This window comes from Perognathus longimembris, chromosome 23, assembly GCF_023159225.1.
Source record: "Perognathus longimembris pacificus isolate PPM17 chromosome 23, ASM2315922v1, whole genome shotgun sequence".
Classification (NCBI taxonomy): domain Eukaryota; kingdom Metazoa; phylum Chordata; class Mammalia; order Rodentia; family Heteromyidae; genus Perognathus; species Perognathus longimembris.
Window position 1 is genome coordinate 36230747 of NC_063183.1, and position 21673 is coordinate 36252419.

The following is a 21673-nucleotide window of genomic DNA, read 5'->3' on the forward strand; positions in this document are numbered from 1 at the left end:
AGTACAGGGGAGAGCAACAGAGAGCAGTAGCAACTTCACTGTTCACTGTTTAACATTTACCTACATGGCAGACCGTCTGTAATTCCCTAAAAAGAAAAGCAGGGGTGCGGTGCCTCTCTAGCCCGCCAGCCTTTCCTCTGTGCGCTGTTGGAAGGGGGCTAGTTTTTGCCGTCTTAATGGACCCAGCCAACACTTGGCCAACAGCCCTCACTGGGGGCTCTGAGTGTTCGGTGCTCTCCCTGGCGCACTGGGCCGCTGCACTAGGGCTTCCTGGCTACCGGGACTCTGGCTGTGGCTGTAGTCAGAAAGGTAAGGGAAGTAGAATGAAAAGGAAGCTAACTCATCACACGTTCAAGAGTAGCATGGGGGGGCGCCACTGGGTAGAAGGCTTGGTTGGTGTACTGGCACCCCAACAGTGAGAAATCATAGTGATACACAGTGTGGCCTCTGAGGTCTGGAAACCACACCTAACGTCATCTCTAAGAAAGCAGCTGGAGATGGCGGTGACCATGACGACCACCACTTAGAGTGAGCATCCCTACGGAATCCTAGGTCAAGGACCACGACTGGACTAGCGTAGTGCGCTTTGTCAATTGTTGTTTTCGGAGCAGGGCCTTCCTGTGTGTAGTCTGGGTTGGCCTCCAGCTCACAGTCCTCCTGCCTCTGCCTCCTGAGTGGAAAAGGGATGACAGGCCTGTGCCACCAGACCTAATTATTGTACTAAACTGCCATGCTAGATACAAAGTCTGTTAAATCATTCAACAACACTGCTATATGGTAGTAATTCAAGATAATAAGAGCACGGCATTTTTAGTCTACTGATACTTTGACATTAGAAACCCATTTCCCAGTATGCATAGCCCTGAACCTTGTTTTCTTCTGTCTGTTAAAAGCGTCCTTGACTTGAATGCATTTGAGAGACAGAATAAAGCTGAAGGCCTGGGGATGGTTACTGAAGAAGGAACACGTAAGTAACTAATGAATGCCAAGGCCATCCTCTTCCTGGTTAGAATCTTATCAATCCTTCTAACCTGTAAAATATGCTTCATTCGATCTAAACATTTGTAGCAATGGCTTGGATAAAGCAAACATCCAAGCTAGATAGGCTCTTAGAGCCAGCTGTAACTTGATCATTCCTGTGGTGTTTATGTTTTTCTTACTTTGTCGTCTTCTTTTTTCTCTTATCACAGTTATTGTGCGTGAGCGTGGTAAGTTTGAGCTTCTGGCCTGAGTCCTCCCCTGTGTGTAAATCCTGAGAGGCTGGCTTAATCACCTGGCAGCAATGGGGCTTGGGCTTGCAGGTTGCATGGGGAGTGTATTGAACCTCATTAGTTTGGTGCTTAATTTTAAAAGTGTCTTCCATCTGTAAAGCGTGGGATAAAGACAGTGGAACATTTGCTACCACAGCCATAGTTCTCATATAAATGCATCTTGGGCTAAAGACCTTTGTTGGGCTCTGTGGTCTCAGCTCTAGATTAATAGAGTTTTTCACCATCCATCCAAAGTCCCTTTTCTAGACCATTCATACACATCTCCTTTGCTGCTTTTATTAGAAGGTATTCACTGGATTGTTCTATTTTCAAGGTGAAAAGGTACTTCAGAATGATGAGTTTACCCGAGACCTCTTTAGATTCCTGCAGTTGCTTTGTGAAGGCCACAACAGTGGTAAGTGTGTTATTTGTCAAGGGAAACAGCATTCAGATACACGGCAATCATTCGTTTCAGGATGCCCATTCCATACTCAAGGACAGAAGTTAGCACATTCATCCATAGGAGACCTACCTGCATGGCTGTTATTTGGTACCACCAAGGTTGATACCTCCCAGAACCTCCATCTGGTTCATCTGGCCTCTGTGAAGTTCATTAAGTTCCTCGTTGGGTTGTCACAGGTTGGGAGGGCTCTGATCAGAGTTCTGACCTGTAAGGTCTGCCAGGCCTCAGGGATGGTGTCTGTCAGGCTTGGCACAGTGTGCTCCCCTCTGTGCTCCGCTGAAAGGCAGACCTAGCCCCCTCATGTTGCGGGCCACGTGGTGGGGCCCGGCTCTGACGAGCACTGGTACTCTCAGACTTTCAGAACTTCCTACGGACTCAGATGGGCAACACCACCACGGTCAACATCATCATCAGCACCGTGGACTACCTTCTGCGCTTGCAGGTGAGTGGCTCTCCGTACTTACGAAAGGTCAGGAAGGCCAGGACACCCGTGTTCCTAGATTTTCAATGAGGTTACACCCCAGTGAGTTCATTGTAAGCTGAAAATGCATCTAATACACCTGGCCTAGTGAATGTCACAGCTTAGGACCAGGAATGCCGCAAAGAGTGGCCTGTCAGCCCTCGCACTGGTGCAGCTGGCTGGGAGCCGGGGCTCACCCCATGCTGGGCATCCTGAGAGGGGGGTCACCGCCCGCACTCAGACCAGAAGACCAACACCCACAGCTCCAAGTGCAGCCCCAACTGAATGCCTGTCGTTTTTACACTGCTAGTAAGTTGAAAATTTCTAAGTTAAGCCTCCTGACGCCAGAGATCATCTGTCTGGTCATACCCCGTAAGGAAGGCATTATAATAAATGCCTACATACGGAATGGAGACATAGGCCTAAACACGTTTCAAGATGACATGGAGCGGAAGGTTAGATGCAGAGCTCTCCGGTACAGACCCAGCCACAGTGTTCTGGAGCTGTAAGGAAACTTGCGAATGAGAGTAATTCTACTAGAAGAAATAATTGTACGAGGGTGAAGTATGACCAGTTTTCAACTTGCTAAGGGTTGAGAAGTCATTTTGTATAATCTGTGTTGAGCAAATCTGCACAAATGTAAGGACGGCTGTTTCTCCTGGCTGACTCCTCGCCTTGCTTCGCCACTGACTGGGAACAGGTGCCATCGATACACCTTCTCTCTGTTTCAGTTTTCCTATCTATGAACTAGGTAGGATGTGCCCAAAAGAGAAGCAGTGAGGAAGAAAAGTATAATACATTGTAAAAATAATGTAACCTAAAGTACTCAGAAAACGGTCTCGAACTTTAAAAGGTAGATATCATTTTGTTGCTATTATTATAGTTATTTGGCTAAGAATCATTATCACCTTCAGTGTACTTTATTCACTTAGAAAAACTCACCTCATGCCTGGCACTGGTGGCTCATACCTGTAATCCTTGCTAATCAGGAGGCTTGAGACCTGAAGATTCAGTTCCAAGCCAGCCTAGGCAGAAAAGTCCATGAGACTTTGATCTCCAACTAAGCACCAGAAAGAGAAAAAAAAAAATCCTCTGCTCTCATGGTCTCCCACATGCCAAAGGCCACTCTCTCCGATCTGTTCTACACCTGTGCTTCACAGAGGGTGGGCTTGGCAGGCTGTGTTCTTCATGGCGGCCCGGGAGCGAACGCCGGCCCTTTCACCAGATCCCCTCATGTGGCTCTCCCACGTTGAGTTCTGCTCCCAGATTGGTGTCAGCAGTACTAAGCTCCGCCTGTTTGCTTTTAGGAATCAATCAGTGATTTCTACTGGTACTACTCAGGGAAGGACATCATCGATGAATCCGGGCAGCACAATTTCTCTAAAGCTCTGGCGGTCACCAAGCAGATTTTCAATTCTCTAACGGAATACATCCAGGTAGGTGCCCGTGAGTGTGGACTGAGAACAGAAGAACATCCCTAAATCCCCGCGGCACTTTGTATCACCCAGTGGAGGCGCTCACCCCAGCAGGACCACACGCCTTACCTAGGCATGAGAACCGCCTCTGCCCTTGGTGAGCGCCGTGAGCTCCAGTCCCCATGGCCCTGCCCATGGCCTTGCTACCGTTGCTTGCATTCATCTCATTACATTTTGCTTTCCTTCCTTGCTTTTCATGGACAAAAAAAATTTCATATCCCACTTAAATTTTTTCTCACTGCCTAGAACAATGCTGACACAACAATACAATGATGAAATGGGCAGCAGGGGGTGGTGATGTTGTCTTAGTAGAAATTAGAAAACAGAATCTAAGCCGGGCATCGTAGTGCACACTTGTAATCCCAGCACTCCAGAGGCTGACGCAAGATCACATACTTGAGGCTGTCCCGGCCTGCTTAGGCCCTGTCTCAAAACAAAGCGGCATGCAAACCTGCGCGTGAGTTCCCGGGCACGTGGCTGGGCCTGTCCTGCTCTGCCCCTGCTCTCACCGCCCCCCCACCTTAGGCTTCCACAGGCTGTGCAGGTGAGTGGGGGCGGGGCAGCCCTCGCGTGTGTAAGGTCAGGAGCCTGTGCCATGGCTCTCTGCGATGCAAGAGTCGTAAGGCAGAATTAGCACTTAGCTTTGTAGGATCATAATCAGGAGACACGAATAAAATTTTCATTCATTTATTCATTGAATCAAATACTTATCTTGTGCTCTGCTGTGATTAATGGGGGAAAACAAGTATATACGACCTCTATCCTTAAAAGAGCTTTCAGTGCAATTGAGAAGATACATATACATGAAGAAAGCTACTTGATAAAAGAGCATCATACCTGAGGTGAAATCGTGACACACACCACGCTCTGACGCGTCCGTGTGGTGGCTGGGGGCGCTCAGGGCAAAGCCTCGCCGAGCTTGCACAGGTCCTGGGTTTGATCCCGGCACTGGGAACACAAGGGAGGAGGATCGTGAGCTCCAGGCCGGCGTGGCTGTATAGTGAAACCCTGGCTCAAGAAATAGATGTTTAGAGTTTAAAAAGAAAAACAAACACCGAGGCTTGACAGTTCCGAGGAAGAGAAGGCCGTGGTTCCCGGGCCTGGTCCTTGCGGGGACAGAAGAGTGGCGGGAAGTCCACTGTGGGTCTGTCTTTGAGAAACGTTCTAGAGCTAGGATGGTTCGTGAGACAGCGTGTCAACATGACATCAGTCTTGCTAAAACAGAAAAGCCAGGAGAGAAACGGGTAACCGTTAGTTCTTGCTCTTGTACGTTTTCATTTCTTTCCAAAGGAACCTTCTGAAAACTAAGAGTCTTAGAGTTTTTGTTGGCTCTTTCTATAGATTCTATGAGAGCTAAAATCTGTTCTGTGAAAAGCATTAGATTTTCATCTTCAATAGATGCCTATATAATGAGCCAATTGGCTCACCAAGGTTATATTTGCTCATTAGAACAAACATAAAACTAAGATGGGTGCCTTAAAAAGGAAGGGCTTGAGGGGGATTATAAGCATGGTGGTGAGAAAGCTAGAACGAGACTGCCCCCACCGTCTCAGGAGGCACAGCGCGGGCAGGTGGCCAGATGTGATGAGCAGCGGTGGGGCAGAACCCGTCCTAGCCTGGCTTTCCTCGGGAGCATTTCACCCCAAATGAGAAGCTCGTTTTCTGTGAAGGCAAATTTCTTTTAATGACATTTTTGCTCCACAGTGAATCTACTGGCTTCTAGGAGTCAGAAGCTGACTATAATAACCAGTGATTTTAAAACAAACGTCCATGCTATGTGGGTGCAGGCGGGATCCCTGCTTCTCACGTCTTCTTGGGAAGCCCGCACGGGCTCTTGGTGGTAGGGTAGGACCTGTGTCCTGTCTACACATTTCTCACTGGGGAATGATGTGGAGTAAGAGGAAGAGTTAAGAAGGAGCACTGATTCAAAACTCGGAGCATTATTCCCATGGAAAGTGAAAGCTAGCAATGAAGTTATCTCTTTTCTTGGCTTTTAGGAAAGATATTTAAGAGGTGCTAAGCTGGCCAAGGGGGGTGTATGCACAGGAGGCTGGGTTATATAGCTAGATTGTGTGTGTGTGTGTGTGTGTGTGTATGTGAGAGAGAGAGAGAGAGAGAGAGAGAGAGAGAGAGAGAATATTAGAATATTATACCTGAGGTTTAGGTTAGTGATGAGAAAGTCCTAGAAGTACTTGAACACCAGGGGTTACCGTGTGGATTGTGTGGTCAGGGGACACAGCCCTTATGCATAGCTCTTCCTGGAAAGAACGGGGTGTGGGGGGGGGGTGTCTGGCAGGGCGGATCCCACTGCGCTCACTGGCACCCTTGGGTGCTTCAGAAGCTCACTTGGGAAAGGCTGGGGTGGGTGCACAGGGCCCCCCCCCCGGCCTCCACCACAGCCTCTATTTTGAGTATTCTTCAGCGTAGGGCTTTCTTCGGAGCACCTTGGGGAACTGGGGGAAGGGTCTCCGAGCAAGAGCTCCTGGTGTTTTTTCCTAGACGTGGTTTCCTGGGGTGGGGAATGGGCAGGACCACGCTGGGCTGTGTGGGGGAAGGCGGTGTGCACACAGCCAGGGCGCCCTCCCCCCTCCTCTCCGCAGGGCCCGTGCGTGGGGAACCAGCAGAGCCTGGCGCACAGCCGGCTGTGGGACGCCGTGGTCGGCTTCCTCCACGTGTTCGCGAACATGCAGATGAAGCTGTCTCAGGTACCGTGGCGTGTCCGCCATGCGCTCCGTTGGTAGGCACGGCGGAGGGAGCCCCGTCCTGAGTCCCCTTCACCATTAAAGCTGGAGCCGCTGGCAGATTCGCTCTCATTTCTCACCCCGAGGACCCACTGGGGACGGGGAGGGAGGGGTCCCGGGGGGCTTCTGCACGAAGGCCGCTTCTTCTTTGGGTCGCACCGACCTATCTCTGGGTTACCACCTCCATGCTTGCTCCCTGTGCTTGCTTGGGGCTGTCCTGGGGGTCTGGAGCCATGTCCGCCAGCCTGTCTTCAGTGTGAGGGGTGGCATGCCCCTGTGGTCCCGGAATTCGCTCCCCGTTCCCCCCCCCCCCGCTGTCCTCCCCGCTGCCCCCTGCTCCGTCTCTGCCTCTCCTCGCTCCCCATCTCTCTCCCACATGAGTTGGAGTCGCTCTGAGCATTATGGACACACACATGCGGCGCGAGTGGCAGCGACCGCGTAGCTCCACGTCAGCACTGGGGGGGGGGGGGGTCAGGACTCGTTCTGGGCTGATGGGAGTGACATGTACAGCAGTCATTTAAATACTGTGTTCTAACGTGTTCAAGCCTGCCACATCTGCCTCCTCTCTTCTGGAATGTGCTGTTCAGCCCCCTCACCTTTCCCCTTTTGACTCTGGCCTTATGGGAGGGTCTGTGGCGATCCACGTGTGTGTGGACTGGGGCCTCGTGGCAGAGCCGCCTCCTCACCCGTGGCCTCGGGACGCCACGCCCCTGTCTTGTTTTCAGTTCCATCATTTAAAGATATCCAGTTAGAACGGACGATCTCTGAGGTTTCTTCTCAGCTCTGATAGTCTGCACTGCCATGGGATTTTCAAGGTAGCTTGAACGTGCACCCTCGGCAGGGGACGTCAGAGTCTAGGCCGAGGGTTGTGACTTTTTCAGAATCTGTAAAGAAATGCGACCTGAAAACATTTTTTAAATTTCACTCTCAGGTTGTTCTTCGAAGCATCATTTCCTAACTTTAACTCTAGCCTCAGATCAGGTCTCTGGGGGCTGTGCCCTCTGAGCGAGTGTGTAAAGCACGGGCTAACTTGGCGTGACCCTGCCTGTGCCACTCAGGTTAAAGCCAGACTGACGACCACCAACACCAGAGGGGTGGCCTTCGCTCTCTACCTTTAGGAAACATCGTACCCCTATCACCACCAGCTAGAATTAGGATCGTGTAATCCAGAGAAAAGGGAATTTATTGGTGACTATAACCTGTCGCCTCAACTTTAATACCATAGTATTCCTATAAATCTCACTGACTAGTAAATCTCCAGTTCAGAAAATGACAACATCAGCTACGAAAGATAGGTGAACACTCCTTGGTGAAGCGGGGTGCTCACTCGGTTTTGGGCAGTGGTCTGTGTGCCAGCCCCATGGCACTGGTGAGAGGGAGAATAGAAGGGAGCATGTTGGATGAGTCTCCCAGTGGTCTGACGGCGGATGTAGGCGGCTCCTCATCACCTCAAGAAGGAAGCCCCTCGCTGACCGCAGGCCCCCACCGGCCTTCCCAGAGCAGACAGGCTCCTTTGCTCTCTGCCGGCACTGTGCCCAGGGACTGGCTAGCTCAGGGTGTCTCCTGTTTCTGTTCTAGGATTCCAGTCAGATCGAGCTGCTGAAGGAACTCTTGGATCTCCTTCAGGACATGGTGGTGATGCTTCTATCCCTCTTGGAAGGTTGGGCTGTTTGGTATAACCAGGCATGCACACAACTGTCATTGGTCTGAGTGCTAACCTTACTCATTGTGTAAATTATTCTGCTGGCAAGTGGTTGATGCCATAGCACATTGGTTAGAATGCCGCATTTTTGAAAGAAAAAATACTGAGTGAGGGGCACATGGTCTGATGGACAAAGCCTGAAACCAACTCATTTTGTATCAGTGGGAAAGCCAGAATGAACGGGGGAAAATCTCCAAGCCTTGCTCCTCCCCACCCTCCTCTCTCCCCATTGCTTTCAACATCTGGCTGCAATGTGTATGCCAGCCGTCTAGGTGGGCGCTCTCCTGGGAGTAAGAGGGACACAGTGTCCCTCTGTGTCCCCAGTGACCTCATGATGGAAATCACCTCCGCAGGCCAGAATCAAGGCTGAGGTGTGGCCCTCTCCCCCTCTGTCTCTCCCCCCTTGGCTCCAGGTACATTGTGGCCTGCCACTCTGCCCTCCCTCTTTCCAAGTCATCACGGTCACGAGACAGCTGACTAATTTGGCACATAGGCCTCTGAAAATAGCTGCCCAACCATTGACATGACAGCTTGGGTTTATGTATGTTTGTATGTCTTTTTGAACCTGTCTCACAGGGAATGTGGTAAATGGAACAATTGGCAAGCAGATGGTTGACACACTGGTAGAATCATCTACCAATGTAGAAATGATCTTGAAATTCTTTGACATGTTCTTGAAACTTAAAGACTTAACCAGCTCAGACGCCTTCAAGGAATATGACCCAGATGGTAAAGGGATTATCTCCAAAAAAGAATTCCAGAAAGCCATGGAAGGGCAAAAGCAGTATACACCGTCAGAGATTGACTTTCTCCTGTCATGTGCAGAAGCCGACGAGAATGACATGTTTAATTACATTGATTTTGTAGACCGGTTCCATGAGCCAGCCAAGGACATTGGGTTTAACGTGGCAGTGTTGTTGACAAACCTGTCTGAACACATGCCCAATGACTCTCGCCTGAAGTGCTTGCTGGACCCGGCAGGGAGTGTGCTGAAGTACTTTGAGCCATACCTAGGGCGCATCGAGATCATGGGTGGGGCCAAGAAAATCGAGCGTGTGTATTTTGAGATCAGTGAATCCAGCCGGACTCAGTGGGAGAAGCCTCAAGTGAAGGAATCAAAGCGGCAGTTCATTTTTGACGTGGTCAATGAAGGCGGGGAGCAAGAAAAGATGGAGCTGTTTGTGAACTTCTGTGAGGACACAATCTTTGAAATGCAATTAGCCTCTCAGATCTCTGAACCCGACTCAGCTGACAGGCTGGAGGAGGAGGAGGAGGAGGAAGGTGAAGAGTCTCCGTATGCACTAGAAACGGAGGGTGAGGAGGAGGAAGACAGGGGTGTGGACTCTGCCTCTGCATTTGCAGTGGTCTGTGCTGCAGTGAAGAGAAACTCGGCCACCTTTCTGAGGAGGGTGACCCTGAGGAGCCTGCGGAGACAGTGCAGGAGCGTGAGGAAGATGGCCGCCCAGGAGCTGGTGAAGGTGTCACTCACCTTCCTCTCCACGCTGTGCCTGGGGCTGTTCCAGGCGCTATTCGCCATTCTGGGAGGACTGGTTCAGGCCCTCTGGAACACGGTGTTTGGAGGGGGCCTGGTGGAAGGGGCAAGGAACATCCGAGTGACCAAGATCCTGGGAGACATGCCTGACCCAACCCAGTTTGGCATCCACGATGACACCACGGAAGCCGAGAGGGCAGAAGTGAGCGAGCTGGGGGTTGCTGCTGAGCCAGGACACTTTGCCAAGGCTGAGAAGGGAGAGGCAGACCTCATGTCAGACCTCTTTGGACTCCACCCACACAAAGAAGGTGGCTCAAAGCATGGGCCTGAAGTGGGTTTGGGTGACCTGTCTGAGGTGATTGGCAAGGACGAGCCCCCTACATTAGAGAGCACTGTGCGGAAGAAAAGGAAAGCCCAGGTAAGTGCAGCTCACAGCTGTCTCTCCGCCCAGGATGAGTGGGCAGGGTATCTTGCAGTCAGCACTGATGCGCTTGCCCACACTGCACTGGAAGCAGACTCTGCTTGAGCGCTCGACCCTACGGTTCTAGCTCTGGTTGTCTCAGTGGTTAGTCAGGGGTTCCTCCAGTTTGCATGGTAGAGTTCAAGCATGATGGGTCTGCTCCAGTCTTTTACTAGAAGGCAGTTCTCACGATGCAGGGGATGATTCTGGGAACTGAACACATCAGAAGCCAAGGGTAATGCAAGAAGAGATGTTTCGGGGAGATCATGTCCTTGAAGGTTTTGCTGACCTTGTGTGGCTGTGGCTTAGCACAGCCTCACTGCGTCTGTGGAGCCAACCAGACAGAGTGAATAAGCATCGACGTGCACCTCTAGGCTGGGGGAGGATGTGAGCGGTCTCCTCTCCTGTAGCATCTGACTCACAGTGTCATTCTAGCAGCAGACGAAGGAGAGAAGCAGGGAGAAATCAGATCCCAACAACCACCTCTGTTCAATCCATTTCAATGACCTATTGGAAGGTTAATATGCATTTTTCAGTGGATGCTAGGAAGGGGAGGTGCCAGATAAGAGAGTTGTACAGAAAAGAACTTCTACCTGGAGTCAAGTCAGAACCCCAGGCATTCCGTCCATATGGATTCATGTATCCTGCTTGCTCCCTGGTAGAGCCCACAGCTTAAGTCAGCTTGATGTCGGTAGAGACCCATCTGGAGTCTCTGGGCCAGGCTGTGTGCCAGGACAAGGGAATGCAGTGAATGGGAGAGGCGACGGTTTCGCTTTCAAGGAGCTGAACCTCCAGTGGAAAAAGGCCACGGCCGTTGTGATAAGTAATCCAGCTGATCTGGTGGACACAGCCTTACTGTAAACAGGCAGCCAGGAGGCTTCTGGAAAGCCAAATCCTGAAGGATGACAGGCACACGGGAAGCCAGGTGTGTGACCAGAGCAAAGGCCCTGGTGTATGGAGGACTTAGAATGTTCCGGAAAGGAAAGGTCTGAATATTTGAGAACAATTCAGTACTACAAGAAGATGGAGAGAAAGGCCAGGATCATGTAGGGAGTACAGGCCTCAGCGAGGAACTTGGCTTCACTCTGAGTGCAACGGCTGTTGGCCAGAGGAATGAAGACAAGACTGGAAGCGAAAAATGGCTGTGGATTCAACTTGGTTCTGTCTGTGTCCCAGGTCTCTTACCCCACAGGGCAACAGGACCACTGCCACAGGGCTCTCTCATGGTTTGAGCCCAAGTTTCCTGCTTATGTAGAGTAATAGTACAGTTGGGTTTCTCAAGTAGGAGCCTTTGTCTTGGCACCTGTCCAGACAGTCCAACACGAAGCAGGACACGTGGTAATGCACGTGAGGGCTGAAACACCAAGAGAAAGGGAACTGGGACCGGCAGCCATGAGGAAAATGGCAAGCATCATGGCCCATGCTGAACTCAGGCCCCTGATGACACCGTAACTGATTGCTGTTTTTCTCTAGGCAGCAGAAATGAGAGCGGCCCACGAGGCAGAAGTTAAAGTGGAGTCTGAGAAGGCAGAGTAAGTGCTTGGTGGCCTGGTGGCAGCTTCGTGGTAGTGTCTTCTGTCATTATTGTTCATACAAATAACACACATTCTGCAGACCCTGGGCACACATCTTTGTACCTCAGTTCTATGATGTAAACATTGTTTATCTTAACATTTGGGGGAGGGGGTTGCTAGTTTGAACCCAGTGCTCACTAGGCTGGTACTCTACCACTCGAGCCATGCCTCCAGGCATCTCTTCTGATTATTTGTGAGACAGAGTCTTTCTTGCCTGGGCTGGCCTTGAATCACCTTCTGTTCTTATGTTTCCTGAGTAGCTAAAGGTTACAAACTTAAGCCACTAGGGCCCCACTTTGAATTACAAACTTTATAATCCCAACAGTATATTGGGTGTAAAGTTATTAACTTTATAATCCCAAACAGTATATTCATTGTTTGGACAAATTAATTATCATGTAGGCCATGTGTAGCGGCTCATGCATGCTACCCAGCTCCTCAGGAGTGTCATAGCTCAAGGCCAGCCCAAGCAAAAAGCAAAAGCCCATTGTAACCAGTAATCCAGATGTGGTAGACACACCTCTCATCCCAGCTGCGTGAGAGGCATAAATATCGATTATGGTCCAGGCTAGCCCAGAAAATGCAAGCTCCTATCCCCAAAGTAAGTAAACAAAAAGGGACAAGGGTGTGGCTGAAGTGGTAGAGCATCTGCCTAGAAAGGACACAGCTATCAGTTCAAATCTCAGTTCCACAAAAAAGGAAAACACTCAAAAAACTGTATTTAGCAGCTTTTGATAGTATGGATAATACCTACGATCTATTGCATAGTCATCATATATCAGACCTGTATAATCTCATTTAATTTCCTGCCACAGTTTAGAAGAGTAGGTGCTATTGCTAACTCTTACGAAGGCAAGAAAAGGAGCAACTTTTCTGAAGAGGGGGAAAAATCCTGTTAAGCCCAATTTCAGAGGCAAAGTATAAACTTGTAGGTGAGCAATGCACATCTCTGCCCACCGACCTTCAAAACTGCCACTGCCCTGAAGTTTACGTTTGCTGTCCAGCCATGTGGCTGATAGAGAACTGAGGTCCCCAGCCTCTCCATGCCAAGAGCTTTGTCTTCCTTCTGCACTTCTCCCCTTCTGAGTGAGTTTCTCATCTCTGCAGCATGGAAGACCAAGAAAAGGAGAATGAAGCAAAAGAGGAGGGCCAGGCCGAGTACCCATGGTCAGCCGTCACAAAGAAGAAGAAGCACCGGCGTGGCCAGGCAGTAGAGAAGCCTGAGGCCTTCATGGCCAACTTCTTTAAAGGGCTGGACATCTATCAGACCAAATTACTGGTGAGCACTCCCCCCCCCCCGGGCCCCTCCTGGCAGAGGTGTTAGCCTCTGGGCAGATCTGAGCTGGCTGCTGTTGGGTTAGTCATGCTTCCTCCCCTCATTCCTAGTGTCTTCTCACTTGTCTGCCTGCTCATCTTGCAGCCCTCCACACCTCTGCCCCCAATGGGAGTCCTTGTGCTGTGTCCCTTCAAGGACAGCGGGCACTCCTCTTTCTAACCTGACTGCACGTGTGAGGAAGGCTTAACAGGCCAGTAGCAGCCCAACCACCCAAGACATACAAGTTCCTGCACTGGTGCTCAAAGCAGTGCTGTGCGCCAGTCAGACCTCCACACCTGCTCCTCTGGTAACCGCCAGAGGCTCACGTTCTCGTGGCCAGGACTCCTTCCCTGGCACCCCTCTGGGAGAGCTACTCCCACTCTCAGGTGCTGATTTTCCCAGGGATGATGGCAGTGCAAATGAGATGGGGTACAGGAGACTCCTGGGCCATAACTTAGAAAGGGATTAGCATGCTCAGGCAGTCTGGCTGCTTTGGGCTGGGCTGGGGGAGGGGATGTGGAGATCCTTTGTAGGTCTAGATCACTCATGAATTCCAAGCAACAGTTCTTCCAAGCAGAGTGATCATGACAACGTACCACGCAGCTGCTTTCCCGCTGGTTTGGTGCTCTGCTGGTGCCATGTTTGGGTATCTGGTTCCTTTAGGAGCAATACTGGGCAGGGCAGAGTTCTAAGCAATACTTTCATATCACCATTTCTGATCCCTCGCTCCCTGCCTTGGTGTCTGTGGAAAGCCAGCACTGCTTTGGCGGAATGGCAGTGGAAGGGCAAGTCCCTGGGTAATCTAACCACAGCAGATCTCCCAAGACAGGGAGAGATGCTCCCAACCTCTTCACCCTAACCCTACCTCTGCTGTCCTTTCCTTTGCAGCACTATCTGGCCAGGAATTTCTACAACCTGAGGTTCCTCGCTCTGTTTGTAGCCTTCGCCATCAACTTTATCCTGCTTTTCTACAAGGTGATATTTCACTCAGGGGTTGCTTGAAATGTTGCTGTATACCAAGTGTGCTATTTATGGAAAAGACATGCTCTTAATTATAGCAGAAATTCTAATATGGAAGGTAATTTCTAAGGCATTAGAAAGTAATGTTAATTATTACTGGAGACAGCAATACTCTAAGGCATAATAAATATACAAACTCTAGCTATGGCTGGCAAGGGAACCAAGTTAGGTAATACTTCAAGAGCCGAAGCTTGTTTGGGTTGTTACAGAATTCAGTCTTCAGATATTTATTGTGAATCTACTATGTGCTAGGTCTTATATTAGGAAATATATTAGGAACTGTGTTGCAAATACAGTTCTTTTCCTGAGAGTAGTTATAGTGAGCTCATATATTAGAACTATTGGAATTAATAGGAGTTGGGAAGATTCTCGTCAAGACAAAGGTTTTGCACATTGGCAAACGAATCTTGCATGCTGTAGGAATGTAATAACTGTTTATTTGTATTTAAGTAGTTGTATAAAGCAATTTCCATTTAACAAAGCAGTTTATGAATACAATGTATCTTAACCAATGTCACCCCTTCCAACATTCTTACCCATCCTTCCTTTGTCCCCCTCACTCTTAATCTGGTAGGATGTGCATTAATTTTTGACTTAGGTGTGAGGAAGTGACTATGAGCAAAGGATATTGTGTACACATATGAAAATATCATAGCAAAGCCAGGTGTGGTAGCACACATTCATAATACCAGCACTAGGAAGGCTGACGTGGGAGGCTTTTGAGCCCAAGCCTAGCCTAAGTTACATAGACTCCTGACATAATCTGTCACTGGCTTTTCTGTATCTAGCCTCCTTCCTTTCCTGCATAAACCAACAATCTAATTTTTATAAAGCATTCTTACCCACACCAACCTTCCACTTGATGAACTGTTGGTTTTCTGTTGTCCCAAAGAGACGAATGTAAGTCTGTAGCAAGGTGTATGGCTGGATTTAAAACATACTTTGAGGCTGAAGTGGCTACAGATGGCTGTGTAGGTGGAGGCAGCCAGCAGGCGCTGGAGCTACAGGGCGAAAGCCTTAAGGCGTAGACCCGGGATCTGCCGCCACCGCTGCAGGTGGACCTCAGAGCGGGAACGCCTGCGAGAGCATGCCCAGTGCCGCACTTACACACGCTCGACCCTTAGCCGCCTCAGGCTGCACTGCGGAGATGACCTTCTATGGCACGTGTATAATTAAGGGTGTAGGTTTTTGCTTTCTTGGGAAGAGATAGGTCTGTCTCTTAATTTTATTTGCAATCACTAGAGATTCTAGTCAGTAGTTGCCCAAGGCCTCACTCAACAAGTAACGTTGATAGTGTTTGTGTGACATGCAGTCGGTAGGCCAAGGCTCCCCGTGCTCTGCTGTTATGAAGCAGTGTGTGTCTTGCACCAGGTCACTGAAGAACCTTTAGAGGAAGAGACGGAGGATGTTGCAAACCTGTGGAATTCCTTTAATGACGAGGAGGAGGAGGAAGCCGTGGTGTTCTTTGTCCTGCAGGAGAGCTCCGGGTACATGGCGCCGACACTGCGGGCTCTAGCAGTAGTCCACACCGTCATCTCCCTGGTCTGTGTGGTGGGATATTACTGCCTGAAGGTGAGTGGCCTGGGGCTCTGAATTGAGTCTGAGTTCTTGAGTTTAAGACTTGGGGTGTCATGGCTCTGGCATTACCTGGGCACTGCTTACAACTGCAGAATCCTGGGCACCAGCCGAGGCCTTTGAAGTCAGAATCAGCCAGCTGATCTGTAGGCCCACCCAGGTGTGAGACGTCTTCTCTTGTCGGATTTAGGGCCTTCAAGTCCTCAGGCTAAGTCAGAGATGAAGCTATTTGTGAGATTTTTCTCTGATCGTGGAAATACTAGAATTTGTTATAACCACTCAAGATGAGAAGAAACCTCACCGATGTATAAAAGCCGTTATCCTATCATTGCATAACATGTCACCCCCGAAACTTAGTGCTTTCAAGAATGCTCATTTTAGGGCTGGGGATATGGCCTAGTGGCAAGAATGCTTGCCTCGTGTACATGAGGCCCTGGGTTCAATTCCCCAGCACCACATATACAGAAAACGGCCAGAAGTGGTGCTGGGGCTCAAGTGGCAGAGTGCTAGCCTTGAGCAAAAAGAAGCCAGGGACAGTGCTCAGGCCCTGAGTCCAAGCCCCAGGACTGGCCAAAAAAAAAAAAAAAAAAAAAAGAATGCTCATTTTGTCTGACTCTGTGGGCACATCTAGGCCATATAGTTCCTCTTCTCCATGCCAAGGGGTCATGTCTGAAACCATCTGGGAGTTCATAACCCTGTTCCTCCATGCATTCTGCTGGTCTACCTATGAAGTTGAGTTCTAATTAATAATTCTCAAGATCTCTGAGTAACTAGTGTCTTCCCATGTGAAGGTACCTCTGGTGGTATTCAAAAGGGAAAAGGAGATCGCCCGGAAGCTGGAGTTTGATGGCCTGTACATCACTGAGCAGCCATCTGAAGATGACATCAAGGGCCAGTGGGACCGCCTGGTGATCAACACACCGTAAGTGCTGCTCCGCCCCAAAAGGCATCTCAGAATAGCTCTTGCCCCATCAGCCTTAGAAACAAGTTAATAAGAGCCTTCCTCTTGTTTCCAGGACTTTTCTCCCTTGCTTTTTCAGTAGAATGGCCTACTAACCCTCAAAGAGCTATATACTCTAGAAGTTTAAAACAGGACACACTCTACAGGAGATACTGAGCATATTTGGTTAATACCAGAAACTCCAGATAACATTATCTAAACTAGATTTCCATGTTTGATTTATATGGAGTTTCTAGGACTTAACTAGCCACGTCTAGAAATTCAGCCAAGCTGATAGTCTTGTGATGTCCCTTCTCTGAAGTCTTCTCCTTAAACAGACTACTGGATGAGAGACTTTTTCCCAGCATATATTGAGAGGCAGTTGTGCGGGGAGCTCCGGAAGCAGACAGGAAAAGGACCAAGTCAGCTCTGCAACTTAAAGGACTCTCAAAAATAAGCAGCACTGACGGAGGAGCTCAAGGGCTGGAGTGCCTGCCTAACAAAGAACAGATACATGTGTTCTGTCTTCAAGGGGATTTGTCCCCAGCTCTAGTTGGGAGGCAAGAACTCGATGTACTCTCAAGGAAAGAGGCTGCCCCAAAGGGGCCTTGCACAGACACTGTGGTCAGTGTTCCTCAGCATCTCTCATAGAAGCTTCCACTTAGGACAAAACACAACCAAGTCTGAGTTGAATGTTCTGGAGCACTTGTAAAGAAGAGAACAAAAGAGAGCTCAGTGTGGCAGGGGAAGCTTGGCTTGAGTTCTACCTGTTTTAAGAAATGCATTTAAAAAAATCAAGTAGGGCTGGGAATGTGGCCTCGTGGTAGAGTGCTCGCTTCATATACATGAAGCCCTGGGTTCGATTCCTCTGCACCACATATGCAGAAAAAGCCAGAAGTGGCGCTGTGGCTCAAGTGGTAGAGTGCTAGCCTTGAGCAAAAAGAAGCCAGGGACAGTGCTCATCTTGAGTTCAAGCCCTAGAACTAGCAAAAAAAAAAAACAGGCGGAAGGAGGTGTCTGCACCTCATAACCGGGAGCTGGGTAGTCTCTCTGTATTTGTCACTGGTGCATTCCAGAGCCAGAAAGGGTGACAGATTAGGGAGAACTAAGTAAGTGCCCACAATGCATGCAGAAGTCCTGCAGAGTCCAGTCCCACGAGGTCTCCCAGGAAGAGTTCGTCCCAGGTGACAGTTTTCCCTAATATTCCTGAAGATGTTAAATCTCTCAGCTCTCCTAAGAAACTACTTGCATTGGAGCTGATAAAAGATACTGGCACAGGATACACTGTCTCCCCAGTAGGGGGGCTAGGGATGACATGGAACAAGGCACCACATCCACAGGAAATCTAACTCAAGCCTGAAGTGAGCAAGCGCTGTAGGTGTGTGGCCGACAAGTGAAGACCACTCAGGTCAATAATATTCCTGCACAAATCAGCTCAAATGATGCCAGCAAACACTCGCAGAAGAGGCCCTACAGCTGGGGACCTTGTCTCTATGTGCCTTCACATCCTGTGTCCCACCCCTAGTGAAATAAGGACATCGAGAGTTACTGTAAGGATTGGGTACATTTCCTTCTAGATTTTGTGCCTGGTGCATACTGGGACCAGGGAAATGATGTAAGAAATACATGACCGTGTACACACACACACACACACACACACACACACACACACACACACGTATATGCATGGGAGTATTATTCAACCAATATGAATGAAGTTGTGTTATTGAATCATAGTAAGTGAAATAAGCCAGACTTGGAGAAACACTTCACATTTTCTCTCATATAAGGAAGCCAGACCTCAAAACAAACAAGACATAAAGGTATAGGAAGACTGTGAGGAAGGGGCAAGAGGATGACGGGAGTGCAAAAATGACTCAAATATTGTTTACATGTAAGATACACCAATAGTTTTAAAATAATAAAAAAGAAACACGTATTTGGACTTAGGCCTAAGGAGAAAGAGCAATGTGCCTGGTAAGCTAGGAACAACACACCCCTGGGAGAGTAGCAAGAGAGGGATGGAGGCGGGGAGAAAGAGAGGGAGAGAGCTGTTTCTGACTAGTCTGTCATCACAATCCCTGGTTCCTAATCTTAATTTTGAGAGACAATGTAAGGCTCCCAAGCAGCGGTGTGGACCGGACTGGGTCTGGAGGCCGGTGAGCAGGACACACACCACAAACACATCCAGACACCCGAGCTGGTTTGTTTCTTGATGTGCTCACCTTGATGTTCAGAATGAAGAAGCAATCCTTTTCATTTTCCTTTGCAGATCTTTCCCTAATAACTACTGGGACAAGTTTGTGAAGAGAAAGGTAAATTCCATGAACACAGGAAGCGCTGTGCATGCTTACGTTCCCCACACACGTGTGATGTGTTCATAAGGCATGCTTCGAGAAGTCACAGAAGGGCTGTCGGCTTCCAGCCCCCTCCTCAGACTCTCCTGTCTTGGAATACTTTACCACAGTTCTCACTCTTTCTGAAAATCAAGCTTTCCCTTCCCTCCAAAAAGATAGCAGCTTTGAAAGCAGGCTTTTACATACTTGCCCTTATCACTTCCTTTTTCTCTGGGGGTTATGTTCTGTCTTCCAGCCCTACTTCGTAGCATGTCTTAACCCTCAGGAGAGCCTAGAGGGACCAGTGTTCAAGTCTTGGGAAGCTGGTGGCTCTCGGCCCCAGCCTGCCCTGTCATCTTTTTGCTCTAGGTGATCAACAAGTATGGAGACCTCTATGGAGCAGAGAGAATTGCTGAACTCCTAGGTTTGGACAAACACGCCCTGGACTTCAGCCCAGTGGAGGAGACCACAGCAGAGGCAGCGTCTTTGGTGTCATGGTACACGGCTTGGGAGACCAGTCCCACATGGCTAACTTAGGGCCTTCATGTTTCCATCCCTCTCTAACTGGAGGGAAACATTGCAAGTATGTCTGTAATCTCAGACTCTGTTCTGGCACCAATGTCTTACCCAGGTCCTGACGTACTGGGAGAGGAAGGCTCTCAAGAATTTGAAGACCAGTTTTGATGCTCAAAAGAGCTGAGAGAGACTTAACATTTCCAAATATGTGACTCAACCATTCTGTCTCTCTGGAGTACCTGTATAACTTGATAAAGTTCAGAGCTGTATTTAGGTTATTAAACCTGAGAGAGAAAAACTTCTAATTAAGCACAACAAAATCTTGACATTTACAAGTTATGAAATTATTTGTTCCTCTTTAGGCTAAGTTCCATTGACATGAAGTACCATATCTGGAAACTGGGGGTAGTTTTTACTGACAATGTAAGTATTGTACTTGGGAAAACAAAATTCTTTTCTCTGAGGTTTAGCGTTGTCGTAAGGGAAACAAGCACAGAGGGTTCCCAAGAGGGCTCAGGGCTGGGCCGTAGGGTGCACAGAACACTGGGCACCAGCAGGGTTCAGGCCCAGAGCCTCGGGGTGGGGAAGCTCTCTTCCCTGTGGCATGGGGTTGCACTGGGCAGGTCTTGGGCTGGCTCACAAGCACTTCAGCACTTCTGTCCCCTCGACTCTGCTCCCAAATGAGGAAAGATGGCAGAGAAAGCACATCACGTGGCACAAACATCCACAGTGCTGTTAACCCTCTTCCATTTCCAGTCCTTTCTGTACCTTGCCTGGTATACAACGATGTCAGTCCTGGGCCACTACAACAACTTCTTCTTTGCTGCTCATCTGCTGGATATTGCAATGGGCTTCAAGACATTAAGGACAATCCTTTCATCTGTAACTCACAATGGCAAACAGGTACTGGGTTGATGTTGATTTGGAACAGAATCGTAGGAAATGAGAGGAAGAACATGCTAGTGGATGTCGGGAAGCAGTATGCTGTAGTGTCCTTTCTTGGACAAACACTTGAACCAAGAGCAACTGTTTTCACAAGCTTATCCCTAAAAATCTAACTAGAAAGTAGAAAGGTATGGTTAGAAGATTCCCAGGTCATTCTGACACTTGTCCCTAACAGAGGGCTAATAAAGCCGGGCACTGGTAGCTCATTTCTGCCACCCAGCTACTCAGGAGCCTGAGATCTGAGGATCATGCTTCAAAGGAAAAGTCAAGTCCGTGAGATTCTTATCTCCAATTAACAACCAGAAAACCTGAAGTGGCGCTGTGGCTCAAAATGGTAGAGCACTAGCCTTGAGCTGAAGAGCACAGGGACAGTGCCCAGGCCCAGAGTTCAAGCCCTACAACCGCCAAAAATGAAGAGAAAAAAAGAACAGGGTAAAATCTAAGGATCTTAATTTCAAGACAGCCCAGGCAGAAAAGTCTACGAGACTCTTATCTCAAATTCACCAACAAAAAGCCAGAAGTAGCAGTGGTGTGGCTCAAGCGGTAGAGCACCAGCCTTCAATGAAAAATGCCAGGTCAGTGTGTGACTGAGGTTCTGAATGTAAGCAGGCACAAAAAGAAAAAAACAAAAACTGGGTGAAGATATATAGTTAAATTATATTATATATATATATATATTACACATAAAACAACACATACAGTAAGTATGTATCACAAACTGATTCTGGCCACATGTGTGAAGCCCAGATATTGATGAGACTGGATATGGTAATGACTTCAGTTTGTCCTCTAAGAGGTAGTCTACAAATTCAAGCTGCTTAGCATGTCATTCCTCATTAGGTACCCTTAATAATGCATGAGACATATTCCCTCACTGCTCTAAGCCTTTGTGTTAAGAGAGGAAGAAGGAAACTAAAATGTGCCAAGCTTGTGCCAGGTCTCAGGTTCTGAGTTTTGCCACTCCCTTGTAAGAAGTTAAGCTGCTAGACAGAGAAGGAAACTGAGGCTAGGAGAAGCTGTCCCCCAGGTCACACAGCAGAGGCTCAGTGAGGCAGAGCCTGAATTTAAGACCTTCGCTCTTCTTTTTCCTAAGCCAGTGCCCTGAGCTTTGCAACCTAAGGTTTATGTATCTTTGCTGCTGCTCATCTCAGCACTCATGCCCACACACTCTCTCTCTGAAGGCAAAAACTTTACATTTTTTATTGATCTTCTTGCCTCAATAGGCCAAATGCACAGAGCCCTGTCTCCTGCAGCCAAAGGGAGCCCTGTCCTGTAACACCAAAGGCTACAATGTTATTGGCTCAACCAATAACAAGTACACAGGGAATGCTAAAGTTTACAGCACAGCCTGAGCAGGCTGGCACTTTTGGGATTAGAAAAGGCAATAACATTAGAAAAACCATTATCAT

At 48.8% G+C, this 21673-nt stretch overlaps 1 protein-coding gene across 1 annotated transcript in view; it reads left to right on the forward strand.

Annotated features, from left to right (window-relative positions):
• The window catches only part of Ryr3 (ryanodine receptor 3), a 369516-nt gene that overhangs the window by 340948 nt on the left and 6895 nt on the right, over nt 1–21673 (forward strand). The window contains 17 exon segments of the mRNA XM_048333185.1: nt 894–967; nt 1191–1208; nt 1585–1665; nt 2067–2155; nt 3481–3609; nt 6249–6353; nt 7968–8049; nt 8668–10001; nt 11517–11575; nt 12725–12896; nt 13821–13907; nt 15324–15524; nt 16319–16449; nt 18740–18782; nt 19173–19300; nt 19682–19742; nt 20076–20222. Coding sequence (XP_048189142.1) covers nt 894–967; nt 1191–1208; nt 1585–1665; nt 2067–2155; nt 3481–3609; nt 6249–6353; nt 7968–8049; nt 8668–10001; nt 11517–11575; nt 12725–12896; nt 13821–13907; nt 15324–15524; nt 16319–16449; nt 18740–18782; nt 19173–19300; nt 19682–19742; nt 20076–20222 — 2941 coding nt within the window.